Source organism: Manis pentadactyla, chromosome 1, assembly GCF_030020395.1.
Source record: "Manis pentadactyla isolate mManPen7 chromosome 1, mManPen7.hap1, whole genome shotgun sequence".
Taxonomy (NCBI): Eukaryota; Metazoa; Chordata; class Mammalia; order Pholidota; family Manidae; genus Manis; species Manis pentadactyla.
In genome coordinates, this window is record NC_080019.1 from 219,594,859 (window position 1) to 219,615,163 (window position 20,305).

A 20,305-nucleotide genomic window follows, 5' to 3' on the forward strand; every position below is an offset into this window, starting at 1 on the left:
ACATGGTGAAGTTTTAAAAGTGAAAATGTGACAATATTCAGGAAGATCAGACCTAGTGATTTTTCCAGACTATCCCAACTCCCAGCAACTGATGACTTTCTTGGCTAATGTGCCCTATGTGGTACCCCATCTAATTAAAGACGTCAGTATCATCGCAGCTGGCTCTCGGCTGAAAACGTTGTGACAGCAAATTGGTTATGAGGTGTAAAAAATGGTGGACACAAAAAATGAGGAATATCTTTGACTGTGAAAGGTCAAGATGAATTAGGAATCTATTAACTTGGCTCATTTTTCAAATGATGAATCAACTTTTATGAGGAACAGTGTTTTCAAACTGCTTATCAAGATCCCACGTCTGTCATCTTAGAGGCCTGTATTAGTGAATTTTTTAGAACGCCACTTAATATCCTAATTGTTAAATTACAGTGATGTGCCCTGAAGTATGAAAATAACTCAAATGTCTTGTTTGTTTCTCTCTTCCCATGCAGAATAAACTTTTCACAATGAGAGGCCTCTAAGGTGCACCATGTTTTAGCCAGATGAAAACAAAACCCAATTGGTATGATAGCCGGCAATGGAAAGGAAACAAATTAAGTACTTATAATTAAAGCTTGAGGAATGAAAGAATTCACACTTTCTCAGAGCTATTATTTCAGACAGTCTGGTGTCAGAATTAAAAGCCAACCAGTGCATCTGTTTATATTGCCAAGGATTTTCACAGTAAGAAGGGCTAGGAAACACATATTTTTTAATTAGGGTCCAAATTCCAAAGAACACCAAAAAATAGTATGTCAGAAATATATGTTCTTGTGATTTGTATTGTTCAGTGTCTAAACAAAGATGAAAAACTATGTTTCTTACTTTTCCTTCAGAGACACAAGTGAAGGGATAAAAAAAATGTAGTTCTGTTGCTTTGGCCAACGACTCATTTTTTTTTTGTTATCGTGCTTGTTTTTGGCTTAGCTACTGCTTTTCTTTCCCAGGATGAAATACTATAGGAAAAGCCGACTAAGGAAGGCTTCATTCACATAGAAGGTTCACCAGGATGGCTTCGTTACCAAGCCTTAAAAGCTGAATGACAATGGTCACCTCAAAAGGCCATTGTACACTGTAAAGTCTATCTCTTATTTTTAAAATGTGAGGTAACTCTGCTTATCTTGAGCTTTGAATTCAAGGAAAGTCCTCTTTATAAATCCATGCAGATGCACAGAACGTCCCGGTGGTCAAATCCATCATTAACTTATTTTTCCTTCTCACCTCCAAGTTAGAGATATTTTCTGCAATTTCAAAGATCATCCTTTTGGTCAGTTGAAAAAAAAAAACCAATAAAATAAAAATAAAAAGTAATATTTTACATACAAAAGTGAGCATACTTCATTCCATCCTCTATTCAACAAATATTTATAGATCATCTACTATTTGCCATATACAGGACTCCCTGTTGGGAAATACTGAGTTGAACACGACATCACTGCACCTAGCACATTATCATAACCCAAGACGATATGACTTCTAATAGGGGAAGTAAAGGGTGCTGGAGAAGCATTTGCCAGTATATGAGTGCTGGAAAAGATGAGAGACGCCTGGCTTCCGTGTCTTTTATTTGACGGAAGAGGAAACTAAGACCTAGAAGGGTTGAACTCCATAATCACAGAGCTCTTTAGTGGAAAAATCATAGCACCAGAATTCATGACTGCAAATACAAATCTCATACTGTCTGTATAGCAATTTGCTTCTCTCCAGAAAATGACTTTTCCCTCCAAACAAAATGACCATGTCATGAATGTTAAGGCCACTAACCAAAAGTTGGAAATGGGCTTCGAGTCCTGTCCCCACTTCGCACTGATGTAAATTCAGCAAGACTGATGGAAGATCAAGTCTGCAGAAACCACATCTCTGTTTCTTTCTTTAAAACAAACATTCATTTTAGCACAAGATCCAGCCAGCTTTATATTTCATTTTTTGCATACCTTCACAGAATTGAACATTTCTACTCTATGAACGTTTTGGGGAGTTAGAAAGCAGAGACTAAACAATTAAATTTAGAGAATGTCATCAGCATACATTCTCTAAAAAGAGATAAGGAGAAAACAAAGTCAAAAGCAACATTTAAAATGAATTAAACCTCCTATATAATTTGTGAGTCTCTTTTCATTACAGATCATAGAAACCCAACTAGCTTAAGTAAAATGAATTTGTAGACTCACATATCTAGGATGTCCAGGAGCAGATAAGCTGCAGGAATAAGTAGATCCAGGGGCCCAAATGACAAATGCATGTGTCCTGCCTTGACCTTCTCTTCTTAGCTATGTGGCCCCTTTTTGGCTTTATTTTCAGACTTTTTGCACTTGGTAGGAAAGATGGCTTGTGTCAGTCACAAGCTTACATTATCTTTCCACTTCATGAAAGAAGAGAGATCCCTCACTCCCAGCACAGCAGTCTCAAGCTCCAGAGAACATGCTGGTTGGTACAGCCTGATTTTTAATAACCATCCTGCAACAAGGCCCTGTGAGTAGAATAGAGAGGGCTTGGGTTACCAAGGCCCTGTGGAACAGGGATGGGCAAGGCCACTCCATTCAGGCTACAAGGAATGGGTCCTCCCTAGAAAGTGGTGTTCTCTTTCCTGTACAAAAGGGGGAAAGGGATCCCAGAAAGGCAAAAAATCAAATAACACAAAAATAAAAAAACAATGGCTATCCATGCAAATAATTATTTTTAATTTCCCTTCCATTAGGATTATCCAGCTCAGTTCAAAATCGTCTTGGAGACCCTGGCAGGTTCATCCCTATTCCTTGGTAATAGCTTCCTATATTGACTGAAGGGCATTTTTGGTGCAATATGATATGAAAAGAACTCCATCTTTGTTCATGTCTGCAATACAGCTGCTGTAGCTCTTCCACACAAATCAAATATCTTTATTATTCAAAGCACATTTAGATATGTTTTCACCTTGAAGGTACTTATAGCCTATCCGTGCATACATGTAGTTCTTTTTTATAAAGGTTAAAAATCATATACACTTTTATACAGTACATGGATTCAGGGTCAACCATTTGTAGGACCCTATATTTAACTTTGTGGGAGTACAAAAACCTCAGCCTCTTTAAGGATTGGGCATCTCAAAGGTACCACTTAAAGCTGGAGTTAGCATAGAGGATTCCATGTATAAGTTAACATTTGAGCTGGGGTTTAGAAGATAAGTAGAAGTTTCACTGTCAGGAATAGGAAAAGAATGGCATACACAGATGCCAAGACAGAAAACCTTGAAATGCGCTTTCTCATTTAGTTTAAAGATCACACATATGAGAGGGATGGAAAAATAAATAGCAAGGTAGCTTTTAAGCATTCATCAATGGAACTCTGCCTAAATATGTTACAGTGCTTTTGTATGAGGCAATACTATACACTAGGAAGAGGCATGTCTAAATCTGCACCTCCTCCAAGACAAATTAATGAGACTAAAAATCCAGTTCCACACTATAGGTATATATATATATATATATAGTTTAGCACATTTACATTAAGTAAAAATCAAACATGCATGGTCACTAATGTAAGTAAAAAGTCTGGAGAAGAATTATTCTAAGCTGATAACAGCAATCACCTCTGTAAAAAGTGTAAGAATAAGGCAAACATCCAAGGTGAAGGGGGCATTTTCTCTCATTTTTACACTTTCATATTTCTTGAGGAATTTTTTTTTAATAAAAAACATACCTAAAAATGAACAAGTGGGACTATATCAAACTAAAAAGCTTCTGTACAGCAAAGGACATCATCAGTAGAACAAAAAGGTATCCTACAGTATGGAAGAATATATTCATAAATGACAGATCCGATAAGGGGTTGACATCCAAAATATACAAAGAGCTCATGCACCTCAATAAACAAAAAGCAAATAACCCAATTAAAAAGTGGGCAGAGGATCTGAATAGACACTTCTCCAAAGAAGAAATTCAGATGGCCAACAGGCACATGAAAGGATGTTCCACATCGCTAATTATCAGAGAAATGCAAATTAAAACCACAATGAGATATCACCTCATACCACTAATGATGGCCACCATCCAAAAGACAAACAACAACAAATGTTGGCGAGGTTGTGGAGAAAGGGGAACCCTCCTACACTGCTGGTGGGAATGTAAATTAGTTCAACCATTGTAGAAAGCAGTATGGAGGTTCCTTAAAAAACTAAAAATAGAAATACCATTTGACCCAGGAATTCCACTTCTAGGAATTTACCCTAAGAATGCAGGAGCCCAGTTTGAAAAAGACATATGCACCCCTATGCTTAAAGCAGCACTATTTACAATAGCCAAGATATGGAAGCAACCTGAGTGTCCATAGTAGATGAATGGATAAAGATGTGGTACATATACACAATGGAATACTATTCAGCCATAAGAAGAAAACAAATCCTACCATTTGCAGCAACATGGATGGAGCTAGAGGGTATTATGCTCAGTGAAATTAGGCAGAGAAAAACAAGTATCAAATGATTTCACTCATCTGTGGAGTATAAGAACAAAGCAAAAACTAAAGGAACAAAACAGCAGCAGACTCATAGAACCTGAGAATGGACTCACAGTTACCAAAGGGAAAGGGACTGGGGAGGATGGGTGGGAAGGGAGGGATAAGGGGAAAAAGGGGCATTACGATTAGCACACATCATGTAGGGGAGGGTACGGGGAAGGCAGTATAGCACAGAGAAGACAAGTAGTGACTCTATAGCATCTTACTGTGCTGATGGACAGTGGCTGTAATGGGGTATGGGGTGGGGACTTGATAATGGGGGGAATCTAGTAACCACAATGCTGTTTCATATTAAGTGTATATTAATGATACCAAAAAAATTAAGAAATAAAATAAAATATATCTACAAGTTTCTTGTTTAACAAACAAATACTGTTTACATAAAACAAAGTTGTCCATTACAATAAGGGTCAAAATACTGGCAGGATAAAGGATGTGGTGTTTTGAAAACTAATGTTGTTATTATTTTTGGTTATTGATGGGCAAGTAACCTTATCTTATAGCCAATAAGTAAATAGGCAGGAAGGTCATTACAAACATACATACACATATTTGTGTGTGCATATGTGTATAAGAGGCTATTCCAAGTATACAAGTATAATAAATATATATTGTAGTGAATATATATGAATGAATAATAAAAGAAGGAGAGAAGACTAGTTCTTTTTTAAATATAGGGAGTTGAAGGTATCAAAGTGATGTCTTGAGCATGTTCTTAATAAGTGTCTTAAAGACAGCAAACCTAGTACTAGAGATTATAACAAGCTGAGTCTGATTTCAGTTTAGATTTAATGGTCACCTACATGAAGAAGATAGTTGAAGAAATGACTGAGGTCAAAAAATCATCAGGGATTAAATTAGGTCAGCAAAGGAAAGAATGAACATTGATGAAGCCAAGGCCTAGGGAAAGATCATCCACTAAGAGAAAAGGAAAAATACATTCACTTGTTTATTCACAACTAGTATCTTTTGAGGACCTTGAGCCAAACACTATAGGTTTTGAGGAAAGAATAGAATGGTAGGAAAAAATGGCATGGTGACTGCCCATAGGGAGCTTCTAACCACTGGAATGCAAATACCCACCAATGTTAACTGAGAATTTATTATCTTTGCAATGGCATTTAGATATCTCCTGAACCTTTAGAGCAATACAATTATCATCTCCTTTATGTGAATGAAGAAATTAGACTGAGTGAGGTAAGCAATTTGCCTGAAGTCATACAGCTATGAAATGGCAGGGATTTGATTTGAACTCCACTATTTTTGTCTGCCACCATAACCCATAAACATGTGTAACAGTACCTCCTGAATAGTGGACTCCCAGAAAATAGAAGAAATATTGGAATAAGAGGAAAGCCAGAATTCTATTTTAAAGAAGATAGGAAGAGTCATGGGCCTGACTAACTCTGTATCAAGGAAGACAGAAACTGATTAAAGATCATTCGTTTGGTGATTAGAAAGTCATGCATTCACGGAGAAGACAAGTAATGGCTCTATAGCATCTTACTACATTGATGGACAGTGACTGCAGTTGGGTGGCGGCGGGACTTGATAATACAGGTGAATGTTGAAACCACAAAGTTTGCTCATGTGAAACCTTCATAAGACTGTGTATCAATGATACCTTAATTAAAATATATATATATACATATATTTAAAAAGTTTTTAAGTAATGCATTCATTTGTTTCTTCATTCAACAAATATTTATTAAGCACCCAACATGTAGTGACACATGAACTTTGAAAGATCACTTTCATTTGCATGGGGATAGTAACAAATTGTGAGGGATTAGGAATGAGTGGATAATGAAATGGAATGTGTTCAAGACTCCTCTGAGGGACTGGGTAATAGAAAAATCAGCACAAGACGATTTGGGGCTATGATACACCTAAGCATGTATGCAAAGGGAGAAAGGAGCAGGTAAAGACTCAAAATACATAGAAAAGGGATGAAAGGGGATACAGATTTCTCTAGAATGATTTTGTATCCTGCAACTTTATTGTCTGCAAGTAGTGATGGTTTTACTTCTTCCTTTCCAATCTGGATGCCTTTTACCTCTTTTTCTTGCCTTATTACTCTGGCTAGAACTTCCAGTACTAAGTTGGATAGAAGTTGTAAGAGTGGGCATCTTTGTCTTGGTCCTGATCTTAGAGAAAAAGCTTTCAGCTTTTCACTATTGAGTATGATGTTAGCTGTGGGTTTGTCATACATGGTCTTTATTATGTTGAGGGACATTCCCTTTATACCCATTTTGTTGAGAGCATTTTTTTATAAATAGATATTGGGCTTTGTCAAATGTTTTTCTGCAACTATTGAGATGATCATATGACTTTTATCCTACTTTTTGTTAATGTGGTGGATTATGTTGAATGTATTTACAGATACTGCTAATATTTTGTTGAGGATGTCTGCATTTATGTTCATCAGGAATAGTGGCTTGCAATTTTCTTTTTTTTGTCATGTCTTTGGTTTTCGCACCAGGGTAATGTTGGACTCATAGAATGAGTTTGGCACCATTCCTGCCTCTTCAGTTTTTTGGAATGGTTTGAGAAGTATGGGTATTAACTCTTCTTTGAATGCTAGGGTGAATTCACCTGTGAAGCCATCTGGTCCTGGATTTTTTTTCTTGGAAAATTTTTTCATAACTGATTCAATTTTATGAGTAGTAATCAGTGTTCAGAAAATATATTTCTTCTTGCTTCAGTCTAGTAAGGTAATATGTTTATGGAAATGTATCCATTTCTTCTATATTGATCAACTTGTTGGCATACAATTGTTTGTAGTAGTTTCTCAAGATTCTTTGTATGGTATTTCTGTGTTAGTTGTAACTTCTTGATTTTTGTTTCTGACTTTATTTGGGTTCTATCTCTTATTCTTGATAAGTCTGGCTAAAAAGCTTTATCAGTTTCATTTACTTTTTTTCAAAGAACTAGCTCTTGGTTTCATTGAACTTTTCCATTGTTTTTTTGTTTTTAGTCTGTTTCATTTATTTCCACTCTGATCATTATTATTTCCTTCCCTCTATTAACTTTGGCCTTTGTTCTTCTTTTTCTAGTCCCTTTAGGCCTAAGGTTAGATTGTTTGAGATTTTTTCTTGTTTCTTGAAGTAGACCTAAATGCTATAAACTTCCCTCTTGTAACTGTGTTTGCTTCATCCCATATATTTTGAAATGTTTTTTTTTTTTTCATTTTCATTAGTCTCAAGGTATTTTTGGTTTCCTCTTTAATTTCTTCACCTGACCCATTGGTTATTTAGCAGCATGTCGATTAGTCTCCATGTGTTTGTGATTTTTCTGGTTTGCCTCTTATAATTGGTTTCTAGTTTCATACCATTGTGGTTAGAAAAGATACTTGTTATGATTCCAATCTTCTTGAATTTATTGAGATTTGTTTTGTGGCCTAATATGTGATCTATTCTGGAGATTGTTCAATGTGCACTAGAAAAGATGTGTATTCTGTTGTTTTGGGTGTTATGTTTTGTACATATCTATGAAGTCCATCTGGTCTAATGCTCTTAAGGCTGATGTTTCCTTATTAATTTTCTGTCTGATGACCTATCCTTTGATGTAAGTGGGGTGTTAAAGTCCTCTATTATTATTGTATTGATGTAAATTTCTACCATTGTGCCTGTTAATATTTACTTTATGTATCTAGGTGCTTCGATGCTGGGTGGATAAATATTTGCTAGTATTATATCTTGTTGGGTTGATCACTTTATCATTATGTAATGCCCTTCTTTGTGTCTTGTTACAACCTTTGTTTTACAGTCAAATTTGTCCAATACAACTATTGCTACCCCAGCTTTCTTTTTGCTTCTATTTGCCTGGAATACCTTTTTCAATCCCTTTGCATTCTATCTGTGTATCTTTACATCAAAAATGAATCTCTGAAGGCAGTGTGCAGACACGTCTTGGTTTTTTTATCCATTCAGCCACTCTATGTCTTTGACTGAAGTGTTTAGTCCATTTACATTTAAAGTAATTATTGAGAAGTATGTACTTATTGCCATTTTGTCAGTTGTGTTCTGATTGGTTTTGTAGTTCTTCTCTGTTCCTTTCTTCTCTTGCTCTCTTTCCTTGTGATTTAATGACCTCCTTTGTGTTAGGTTTAGATTTCTTTCTCTTTAATTTTTGTGTATCTTTTATAGGTTTTTGACTTGTGGCTCATATATAACCCCTGTGTTTTGGCAGTTATTTCAAGTTGGTGGTGACTTAGTTGGGATGTATTCAAAAAGCACTACATTTTTACCCCCTCCCCCTCACACACACATTTGTTTTTGACATATTTTACATATTTCTCTTTTGGGTATTCCTTAACTAATTATTGTAGATATAGTTGATTTTGCCGCTTCGATCTTTTCACCTTTGTACTAGCCTATCCAGTAGGAACTCCTAGATTACCAAGTGGGTCTCCTTCACCTATGGTTTTTCTACTGATTTCCAGATCAAGTGAGTCTGTGCAAAAGCTCTTTAAGAAGAATTGGGTTTTCCTTTCCTCCCAGTTCTATAGCTTTTCTAGTCATATTCCCTGTTGTTTTCAAAGCCAGGTGTTTTGGGGGCTTGTCTCTCCAGTGTAGGATCTGAGGGTCAGAGTGCCTGATGTGGAGTTCGAATCTCCTGCTCCTCAGGGAGAAGATCTGTATCTTTGAGATCCCTTGCAACCATGAAACACCACACCTGGGTTATATATTTTTTGTTTTTCATTTTTCTTTTTTGAGATTGTATCTCTGCCTCATCTACTCTGCATGGTTCTGTTCTTGTTGTGGAGGCTCTGTTCATCCAGTTTCTATATAATCATTTCATAGGCGGTTGTAGATTTGTTGTGTCCATTGGAGGAGGTGAGCTCAGGATCTTCCTATGCTGCCATCTTGGGCCATTTCTGTATGTACACTTTTGGACAGTGATTCTCAACTCTGGCTACACATTAGAATTATCTTGGCAGCTGTTACAAACTATGATGCCCAAACTGCACTCCAGACCAATAAATCAGAAAAATGTGTTGTTTTTTCAGGCTGAGGTTGTCCAAGGCAGGCTTTAAAGAGAAGCTGGCAAGATTTGGCTAGGTTAAAAGATGGGGAGGTATTACATGTAATAACAAATTAAGGAAAATCTGAAAAACTAGGAGCCAAAAAGTAAATTTTCCTGAAATAATGAAAGCAAGGAAGAAGTAGGAAAGAAAATAGAAAAGCTGGTCTCTAGGCAGATAGCAAAGGATCATAATAAATTTCCAAATTGCTGCAAAGTAGATAAATGTGCATCCTATTCTTTATGGCCTAAGCTACAGTAAACACCAGGGATCCTATCAGTATTACCCACTTTTATATTCTCAATTCCCATTAGAGTCCCTGGCATATAGCAGCTGTTCAATAAACATTAGTTGAATGAATAACTTAATAAACAAATGTATAACTCAGATGTTCGCCCAGCCCTCTCTTCAACTGCCTAAAATCCTTGAGAGAAGCAGAGTTATCATATGCCTGATCCCAATTTACTCATTGCAAATATTTTTCCACATCTCACTCAGATAAACCTGGGCCTTCACTGATTTCATTGGGTATGACTTCAGTGTCTTTATTCTGAATGCCATAAACAATAGATTGTGTGTATGAAAGATTTTTTACGAAAGTTTGACAGAAGTGAGAAAACTGGGAGGAGGGCTTTATCATCAAAGGAACAGCTAGCAAGCAATTTAAAATTAGATATTAGATAACTATCCTGTTAACTAAGTCACTTGGCCATTCTCATTGACCATTATCCCATTTATCTCCTGCCACTTTATTGCACTATTTCCCTTAAGCTTCACCCAAACCACAAATTTCAGCTTTTTCTAATATAGAGCAATTTGACTGTGACTATCTCCTACACTGTGGCTTCGAGGGAACTCACTTTCAGTATCCAAACTTTTCCAGAAATTATTTTTGCAAACCAAATTCATTATTGGTCATCCACAGAACAATACATATTCGCATTATTGTTGAGAACAATGCTTGCCTTCCTTGTTGGGGAGTCTCAACATCAGTGTCTTTGTCTTAGAATGTCATCACCAGATCCAGTCATATGAGTGGTGGTGTGAGTACACTGGGCACTCAACACATACACTAATCATGAGGAGAAAGGGTAAAGATGAGACACTCTCTGAGATTTTATACCTTATAATAATAGTGGTAATAATAGCTACTTTGTATGTCCAAAGTCGTTTAAAAGCATTAACATTTCACATGGCGCACATCCTCGGAAAGCAGATCAATATTTATTCTTCTGTGTGTCGAGTATACAGTTGGGGCATCTCGAGGTGAAAGCATCACCCTGCCTGTGTCAGTCTCAGAACTGGGAAATCACATCCCCCAGTTCATTATGTCAGAATAATAAAGTGACCCTGGCCAGTTGAACATATTCATTAACGGTTAGGCGGGAGCAGGGCAGAAGGAGTAGACCACAAGGCTTTGGGAGCTCACAGTGCTAAACAGCCTTCAAGAAGACGGGACTGTTATTTGGTGTAGCATCAGTTCTGGAAAGGAAAAAGACATCACACACACACACAAACACACACGCCACAGCAGGCCTGTTTAATCCTTCCAGATGAGAGTTACCTTTGCCATTCCTGGCCCAAGTAATTTCATTGCCACTAATTTGATAGGAATGAGAGAGGGAGAGAAGTAGTAGGACTTCCTTTGTGCCCGTTTTCTGTACCGCCCCCCATCTCTCTCTTGTTACTGTGTGTTTTGCTGATTAAGCAAATCAACCTTAATTACTAACTCACCAGGAAGGGACTCTGAGAGGTTTAAGCAGCGTCAAAACGGCCAGAGCCTGTTCTCAGGGCCCATTAAGAAATAATCATTCCACGCAACTAACACGTCACTCCCACCATACTTTCACAATTTGGCTCTTTTGTTCTGTCAGTTTGAAAGTGCAGAGCGTGTGATGCACTTTAGAAGGGAGCTCTTCCAGAGCTTTCACCCAGGAAGGCGTCGGGAGCTCTGGGGGCAGAGCTTAGCTCAGAAAAAGGGAAAGAATGATGTTCGCGTTGACAGCTTGAGCCCTGAGAGAGACGGCTGGCTGCTCGCCTAGGAGGTCCTCCGGGTGTGGAAGAGGCGAGGGCAGGATCCTTGGTCCTAAGCGAACGCGGGCTGCCAATGTCAGAGGCACAACCACCTTCCTCTGCGCTGCTCACTGCTACTGCTGTTTCCTTCAGTAAGACCTCTTTGGGTTGCCAGTTGGAGCCTGTCAGGCAATAGTATTTTTCTGTGCACAATACATACTGAAATGCCCTTGTGTGTTTTTAATACATTTTATAGTTGATAACAGTATGGCTGTTTTTTCAAGGAAGGTAAAGAGTATTTGTTACAAATGCAAAGTATAGACTGGTGTGGCTGAGATTCATGGCTGCCAGCCCCTCAGGAGGGTCAGTGCACCCCCATAAGCAGGGAAGAGCAGCAAGACGTGATCAGTTCCCTGCACACTGAAGCTCACCTCTTAAACAAAGAGCTTTGCTTGTTTAGACCCTCTTGTCCAATCTGGCAGGAGGAGGATGACACAGGAGGGTGGAGTGGGCATACAGCATCCTCATATTTGAACACGTCTGGCCTTTGGACTCATCATGGAGCATTGTCTTCAAAACCCAATGAGGATCAAGGGCTGGGGTACATTGTTTCACAGATAAACCGCCAGTAAGAAGAGGTATTCACCCAAAACCCTGAATCCTGGACTAATAAATTAGAGCTTGCTGTTATCCCAGCTCAATTTTGTTTCTGTTAAGTGAAAGCAGATATTTAATAATAAACAATAAACAGACAGATAACTTCTATCAGCCAGTTTCAAGAGAGATTCCTCTTGTTATCAAATATCCATTTGGTTTAAAAAAGAGTTTAAGAAGTGTGTATATATATACACACACACATATATATATATAATTCACTTATCATTTGACTAATGATAATGAGTTGGTAGAGGTTTTGAAAGCCAAATAATCGTTCTAGTGGTCAAAAATAGGGGTTTGACAGCAGCAGACTCACAGACTCCAAGAGTGGACTAGTGATTACCAAAGAGGGACGGGGTTGCGGAGGGTGGGTGGGGAGGGAGGGAGAAGGGGATTAAGGGGCACTATAATTCGCACACACAACATAGGTAGGTCACAGGGAAGGCAGTATAGCACAGAGAAGACAAGTAATGACTCTATAGCACCTTACTATGCTGATGGACAGTGACTGCAATGGGGGACAGGGGAGATGAGGACTTGATAATATGTGTGAATGTTGAAACCACAATGTTTTTCATGTGAAACCTTCATAAGACTATATACCTATGATACTTTAATTAAAAAAACATAAGGGGTTGGCACCAGCCCACAAATGTATATTTTTATGAAAGGAAATACTAATGAAAAGAATTTCTGTTGCTAGTATAAGGGTAACATGGATCTCCTTCATTATGCTCAGAAAAAAGGAATCTAAACTGGGTGTTATTAAAGATGTATTACCTTCTTGAAAGAAATAATATGATATATATCAGTTGTTCAACATATATTATGGTATCTATCAACAGGAGACAATATACAGGTAAGTGAATGGCCCTCATGTCTAACAGCATGCATTCAAATCCAGCCCATACTATTATTAATTTTATGATTTTAAGTAATTATCTCTAACTCTCTAACCCAATTTCTTAACCATTATAGTGGATGACAGTAATATTACATACCTGACATATGATAAAATTAGATAATAAATATATTGTTCTTTGTACAAATTCTGGAATTCAATAACCATTTTTTCTACCATAAATACTAAAATATATTTATTAAGTCACATGAGTTGTATTCCATATTATCAAATTATTACCCAGATTTATTAACAGTAGCTCCTATAAAAAAACAACCCCCAAGTCTCAGTGGCCTAATTTAATAAAAGTTTGTTCTTGGCTACCCAAAGCTCCATGCAGGTAGATGTTTCTGGATTGTTCTCCACCATGCAGTGACTCCAGGATCCAGGATTTTTTCACCTTTTGGCTCTGACATCATCTGGGGGTCCCCAGTGTGTTCTACTACATTCTTTGTTTAAAGCTTTCCAATAAGTAACGAACAAAATGTGGAAAATCATGTGGCATATCTTAGGGCACGAACTTGGAAGTGAGGCATATCACTCATGCCCATATCCCCCCACCAGAACTATTTCATGATGCCAGGTAGATGCAAGGAAGCCATTGGAAAATGCAATTTAACTGTGTGTCCAGAAAGAAGCAAATTGGGCTCAGTGCAGCCAGTTCCATCACCAACATAAATCTTTATGAGCTAAAGATAGTGATGGAGAGTATTTCTACCATATTTGAAGCAGTGGATCAATATATGCACATAAGGAAGTTTCTGAATATATAATGTTCCTAAATATATATGCCCTGGCAGTGCTGACCAGGAATTTCTTTAATATACTCACCTTCCTTGGCTGTCTCCAAGCTTTTCTTCAACTTCCTAACTGGTCCTCCACAGTGTCCTTTGCTGGTTCATCTTCTAACATGAATACCAGGATACTGACAACTGGAAAAAAAAAACTGCCATGTTTTATACTTTTTTTCAATAGAAAATATGCATCTTTTCTACTTTTCCCTAAGATTCAGCCCTTGACTGATCTCTGGGAAGACCTCTCTCTCTTTTGGAGGCTGAGCTGGGTGCCTCTCATTGGTATCCTCAGGAAAACCTCATGGAATTTGTTGATTGCCTAGCATTTGTCACATGGACTTCTCAGCGTCTCTTTTTTCGGATTTGGCTATTGGACTAGAAGCTATTTGAAAAGTGACTTAGGTCTTTTGTCTGAGTTACTCCTCCCGGAGAATGCTGTTTGCCACATAGTAGACACTCCGTACCATTTACTCAATGACTTAGGGAATTTCAAGGATAGCCCAGCCGCACATCTTGGTAGGTGAAGGAAACCATAATACCAAGGAAACTTGAGTAGTGACTATCAAAGAATAAATGAGTCATGAAAGAAATTGATGGGAGAAACATCCATTTTCCTTTATGAATGTACAGAACTTGATTTTTTTTTTTCAGGTTTCAACATGTAGCACTGCACTCTAAAAAAATGAACAATCTTGAGTATTTCACCAGGTCGCAGCAAACATTTTCCTTTCCAACGTGTATTCATTTATTACAACCAGAAGGCAGGAAAAGGACAAACAGCTTAGAACGAGCACACCAGGGGTTGTTTTCCCAAAACTTCGGTGCTGTATTAAAAAAATGGAGATGATCTCTGAAAATCATTACTTTTTGGCAGCTCAGTATCAGTTGCAAGAAAAACAACTCTTTCTGAGAGGTGGGAAAGAATATTTAGGCTTAAGCTGGGTCATTTTTCAAATGAAACTTTGTCTAGAGAAAGATTCTTTTCTGTCAGAATTTTTCCATTCACAGTGAAACACAAAAATAATACAGTTATACTTTCTCTAGTATTTTTACATTATTTCAATCTTTTAGATCTCATTGTAGATATTCGCCTCTAAGAAATGTCTTTCTTCATGTCAAAACTTCTAAAACTTAGGGGTAGTAAAGACTACTGTTAGCAAATATTGTCCAGTTCCAAATAGTGAAACATTTAGCACACATTATCCTAATAATGGTGGTGACCCCTTCAAATTAAATTACATTAAAGTTTCTCCTTTCCATATAATTCATATTGCTAACTATACTTCTATTATAATACAACGATATTATCAATATTACTAATTATATTATATGTACTATGGATATTACTGTTTATGGATTAACTCTCCTTTCTCAGAGGCATGCACCATAGTAGCTAAAAGCTCATCTTCTTTTCTGAAACCAGATCACTTAGATTTAAATCCCAGCTCTGCCACTCACTATCTATAATTATAATTTACTTATATTATCTTACTGTGCTTCAGCCTCATCAAATTTAAAATGTGGATAGGAACGCTGTTTAGTCTGTAGGGCAAAGATGAGGATTTATATAAGATTATACACTGAAACTCTTATAGAACATTGGTACATCAAGTCTCCTGAAATATGTAGCTATTATTACCTATTGAATGAGTAATGTTCAACTTTTCCTCTTATTTCCATTTTCCCCCATTCATATTACATGAATCTGTCTTCTAGCCTTAGCCATCTATTGAAATCATTCTAGCAAACATCCACAACTGCCAAGCTCAGTGGTTTGTTTCCCATTCTGAAGTATCCATAGTTGGAAATTCTTGAATTTATCACCCACAGAACTCTGCACATACATCTACTGTCCAATTTCTGTATGCTTCTGAGGTTGTATGAGTGTCTATCACTCACTGAAGAGTAAAACTCGGCAGGCAGGGGCCAGCTCTCATCCATCTCTGTGTATCCACCACCAGTTAGCACACTGCTTTATAAAGAGTCCAGAAATGTTTCCTGAATGACTGAGTGAAGTACTGATTACTGTCTTTCTTCTAATTCATCTGTTAGGTGAGGTATCGTATATGGTGTTTTCTCAGGGATCTTTCTCTAAATGAATCTTGGTTAATCCACGTGACTGCCAGTCTTTCATACAGGGAAGAATTCAGGAATAAGGTGCTATGTTACACAGCCTGTCCTAATTGCCTTAAATTATGTGAACATCATATCAATAAACAACTTGGTACTTGGTGATGGGTCACAGATTTGAAATGGTGATTTTTTAAGCCCTAGGAGACCAACTACTCTCTCTCCTAGTGTCAGGGATCTACAAGGGGCTCATTGTCATGGTATAGCTACAACAGCACCACCATGTATCCTGAACTGTAAAACAGCAGTACTGCCATACAAGCCACATGCAGAGCTAACATGGGAGAAACTGAGGCAGAAGCAAATGATATTTTCAAAAAGTCATAAAGTAGTACTTCTGTTCTCATCACTAAAATATAGTGTCACTGCATTGTTTCTTCTTTGCAGATTCAAAAAACACCAAACCTCTTTTGATCCAGAAACAAAATGTTCTGATGGATGTGTATAAAGAAGTTACTTGGAATTAGGCATGCTTCTGGCACCTTCACTTTTCACAGAGAAAAGGAATTTGAAGCAAGGAGAACATAAACAGTATACACTGACTCTTGACACACCATTGCTTTCTTCAACTAGAATAATAAAAATTTGCAAATGAACAAAAGAGTGGGAGGAAGATATCTGATTTACAATGTTTTTGAGATAAAGAACACTATAAAAAAAGATCAATGTGAATAATAAAGCATTGTTAACTGAGTCATGACATTTCTATTCTAGTGCCGATGAGCACAGAACTGCAAACGAGTACCTTGCACTACTTTCAAAGTGGGAAGAAGACATGTAATTATAATTCTTACACTGACGAGGATTCAAGAAAGTCTGGGGAAAAGTTTATTGAAAAACATATTGACATATCAGTGTTATAAATGACTTTCTCTTACTAAACCAAAAAAGAAAAAGAAATTCTTTTGTTGGCTACCTCATCATGGCACAAAGGGTGTTTCATGAAAAGACAGACCTGCCTTGAAAATCCTTTTCTTACACTGAAACGTATCTACCATATAGTTACTCTGTAACTTTCTCAACATGCAAGGTATCTGAGAGAAATATATTTTCAAAACAGTTTTAACCACCATTGTCTTGAGCATGTCACTTATTGAAATTCCTTATGGAAACTTCGTATTTAGTCAAAACTAATAAATCTGTGTAACACCTTTGAGAAAGTAAAAGAAGATACACTATATGTTTTTTTACTTCACATATATTTTCATCCATCTCCTTTCTTTGTTGGATGGCACAGGGCGGAAAAAAACTGCAAAAATTACAGGGATGTTATCAACTGCAATGTTTCAACAGACAACAGAACTGGAAATGGCACTAAGCTGAGTGAACTCCTAAATGAATGAAAAAAGAAAAAAAGGAGGGGTGGATTTTATCCTGATGTTTAACCCACTGAAGTCTCAGAGGGGAAACTCCCAAGCGCTGAAGGTAACACTCCACCTGACCCCATCACTGCCTCTGGCACTGGCGAAGGCTAAGGGGCAGTTGTAAAGTCAGGCACGGAGTGAGCGCTGCGGAAATTACAGTGTTGTGTTAAATGGATCCTCTGCAGGGGGCTCTCCTACCTTCAGAGAACACACTCATTAAGTGCTGCCAACAAGAAAACGAAGCGCTTTCCTTTATAGAAAGTGCCACCTTTTATGGAACATCTGGAGGCCATCCAAAGGGCTTCCAGAATGGGTGGTAGAACATAATGGATCAAAACAGCTCAGCCATTGAGGTTTCAGTATCAGCTGCCTCACGGAGTCATTTCTACACATAGACTGGGGTTATGTCTCCTCCATTTTCATGTGCTTGGAAGACCGAGGGAGAATGGTGTGTGTGACGGGTCCATGTTGACCCCTTAGCTGGGACTTCAGATCAGTGTGCAAAAGGCCTACTCGCAAGCTTAGAAGAAAATATATTTTGGCTATGTCTTGCAGTTTACTAACCCAGTTTCATCCACACTCACTTTCCCCTTGCCTATTAGGGATAAAGATACACGTGGGGATTTTGTCTTTACATTAAATTGGTATTTTCTACAATGTCTGTTGTATTAAAGAATAAAGACTAAGACACATGGGGAAATATATAAAGACTATAACTGTTGTACTCTGGTGTATATCCAAATGCAGCCAGCATATCAGGGTATAGGGTTATAGTCAAGAAAGAAAGAAAATCTCAAGGGTTAGCAGGGTAGGAGGGTACAGAAGTCAGACTGACTAAATGGTTATCAGAGAAAGAACACAATAAAAGATGACCAAAGATTAGGCCTAAAAGAGTGATTAAAACAAAATTCATCCCTGAGGAATGAACTCTGAAAGAACCCCAAAGCAGCCTAATGTTCATTTGCATGTCAATTAAATTGATTACATGCAACTAGTTGTTGACTTGGTTCTGTTCTGAGATGCTCTTAAAATCAGGTAGGGTGCTGGAAAAGAAATGTTTCAGACTCAAGTTTTGGAGATGCATCTGGGGCAGGCCATGGGCCTTTAACACTTTATGCCAGCCTGGAACACAAGAATTTGTCAAAACATTTCTCATTTTCTAAGGGAAGAGAACTTCAATCTTTCTGACCGGAGGCACTGATACTTATTTCCTTGAAATCTAGAAAAAGAACTTTGGTTTCAAAAAGGAAAAGATGGAATGATTTTTAATTCTAACCAAGACATCGTCTTAAGGTACTGTGTATTAGTGGTCATGTCAGGGCTGTTCACTAACCCCTGTTAATTTTAAGCAATAGATAGATAGCCACGCGAGTTAGCAGCAATAGAAGAGACTTTAGTTAGAACAAAGTGGGTTTGAATCTTGGCTGTCTGTCCTTGGGTGAGTTGCTTCGTATGAGTTTCAGTTGCCTCGTGGTTCATAATAGGTGCACAATAAATGAAAACTTTCATCAAAAGTGTCATTTTTACATATTAACGTCCTGCTGCAAAGAGTCACTAAAAGGGTCGTATAGAAAAATGAGACTCATCTGAAGCAGGTGGCAGAGGTCTGGCCATAAGATGTGTGAGGTTTTCCATTGCTCTCTGTTTGATGTAATTTATTTGAAATTAGAAGTCTGCCCCTAACTGAGGGTTGCAGAATCAGAAATTCTGAGTGTATAACGCAGCAATCTGCATTTTAGCAAGCACTCCAGGTGATTTTAATGAATGCTGAAGTTGGAGAACCACTGCCCTGGGTATTATAAAACAAGAATTAAGTGGCTTCATGCCAATATGATGTGTAAACTGTGCCCATATACCAGTCAGACTCAACAAGTGATCACCTACAAAGGTACTTATTCCTCTCAGAGCAACCTTGGCAATAGCAAATGTACTTTCTCTAAAACATCAGCCGCATCTTCTAATGCCTTATGCGGGTCTCTTAGAGAAAAAATACTCTCTCCAGGCTGCCACTATTACTGAATTGGAATCACCTGGTATATTTATACGTGTTGTATCATCAAGGGACAACTTCAAACAAAGTATGGCTGGCTCATTTCAGGTTTAAATATTCCATTAGCTAAGTGGTAAGGAAGTTCATGTAACCCAGGAGGCCCTGCGGTTCCATCTTAAGTATTATTCCTTTAGAGTTTCTGTTACCGTTTTCAACCTTTTGAGCTTCTGCAAATGTATTTGGCATTCAATTAAAGTGAGTTTAATCTGAAGCAGATGCAGCAGAAGTAAAGAACTGCTTTGTGGAAAGCCTAGCCTTCCAGAGTCCTAAATTATAGGCATATAGACACAAGCAAAGCCATATATATATCAATTATGTAAAATGATTTAAAATGCATAGTTTTATATCAGTCCTTTGACAAAAGTACAAATGCTGGTATGCTCTTAACAATGAGCTAAAATGACTAGTTTCAGCTTTATGGCAACATAAAGGTATTTCAGAACCTGAGGACCTAGAATTTCAGTCTTCATGTCCTGTTGCCAAGAACTAAGATGTTACCCTAATCTCCAACTCTCCTACTCTGACTGCTCTCAGACCAGCAGAGCGTCTTTGTCCCAGAAATTTGTCGGTGAGAGCATGCGGAGAAATAAAAGCACCAAGAGACATTCAAAGTGTAAAGGATGGCTGTGGTGATGGTGAATATGGTCAGTGTTATTTACTAAGGGATAGAGCCAGAGAACTCACCTACTAGGCACATGGATTTCATCCACGCTCAACTGTTCTTTTTCTATAACAACCTAATTGATAGAGGCTGTTAAAGGGGAATCGGGTGATTAATCTACCCAACTGAGGGGATGAGAACCAACACTTATCATCTAAGTGATGTCCTGTAAATATGGA

General features: G+C 37.7%; 1 protein-coding gene across 2 annotated transcripts in view; it reads left to right on the top strand.

Annotated features, from left to right (window-relative positions):
* MDFIC2 (MyoD family inhibitor domain containing 2) overlaps window positions 1-20,305 on the top strand; it is a 95,273-nt gene that overhangs the window by 52,238 nt on the left and 22,730 nt on the right. Inside the window, exon 2 of one of the 2 annotated variants that reach the window (XM_057499317.1) lies at window positions 2,735-2,773. The exons of the other annotated variant lie outside the window; for it this stretch is intronic. Within the exon in view, the coding sequence (XP_057355300.1) occupies window positions 2,735-2,773 (39 nt within the window). The remainder of the gene's footprint in view (window positions 1-2,734; window positions 2,774-20,305) is intronic. 2 annotated transcript variants of the gene reach the window in all.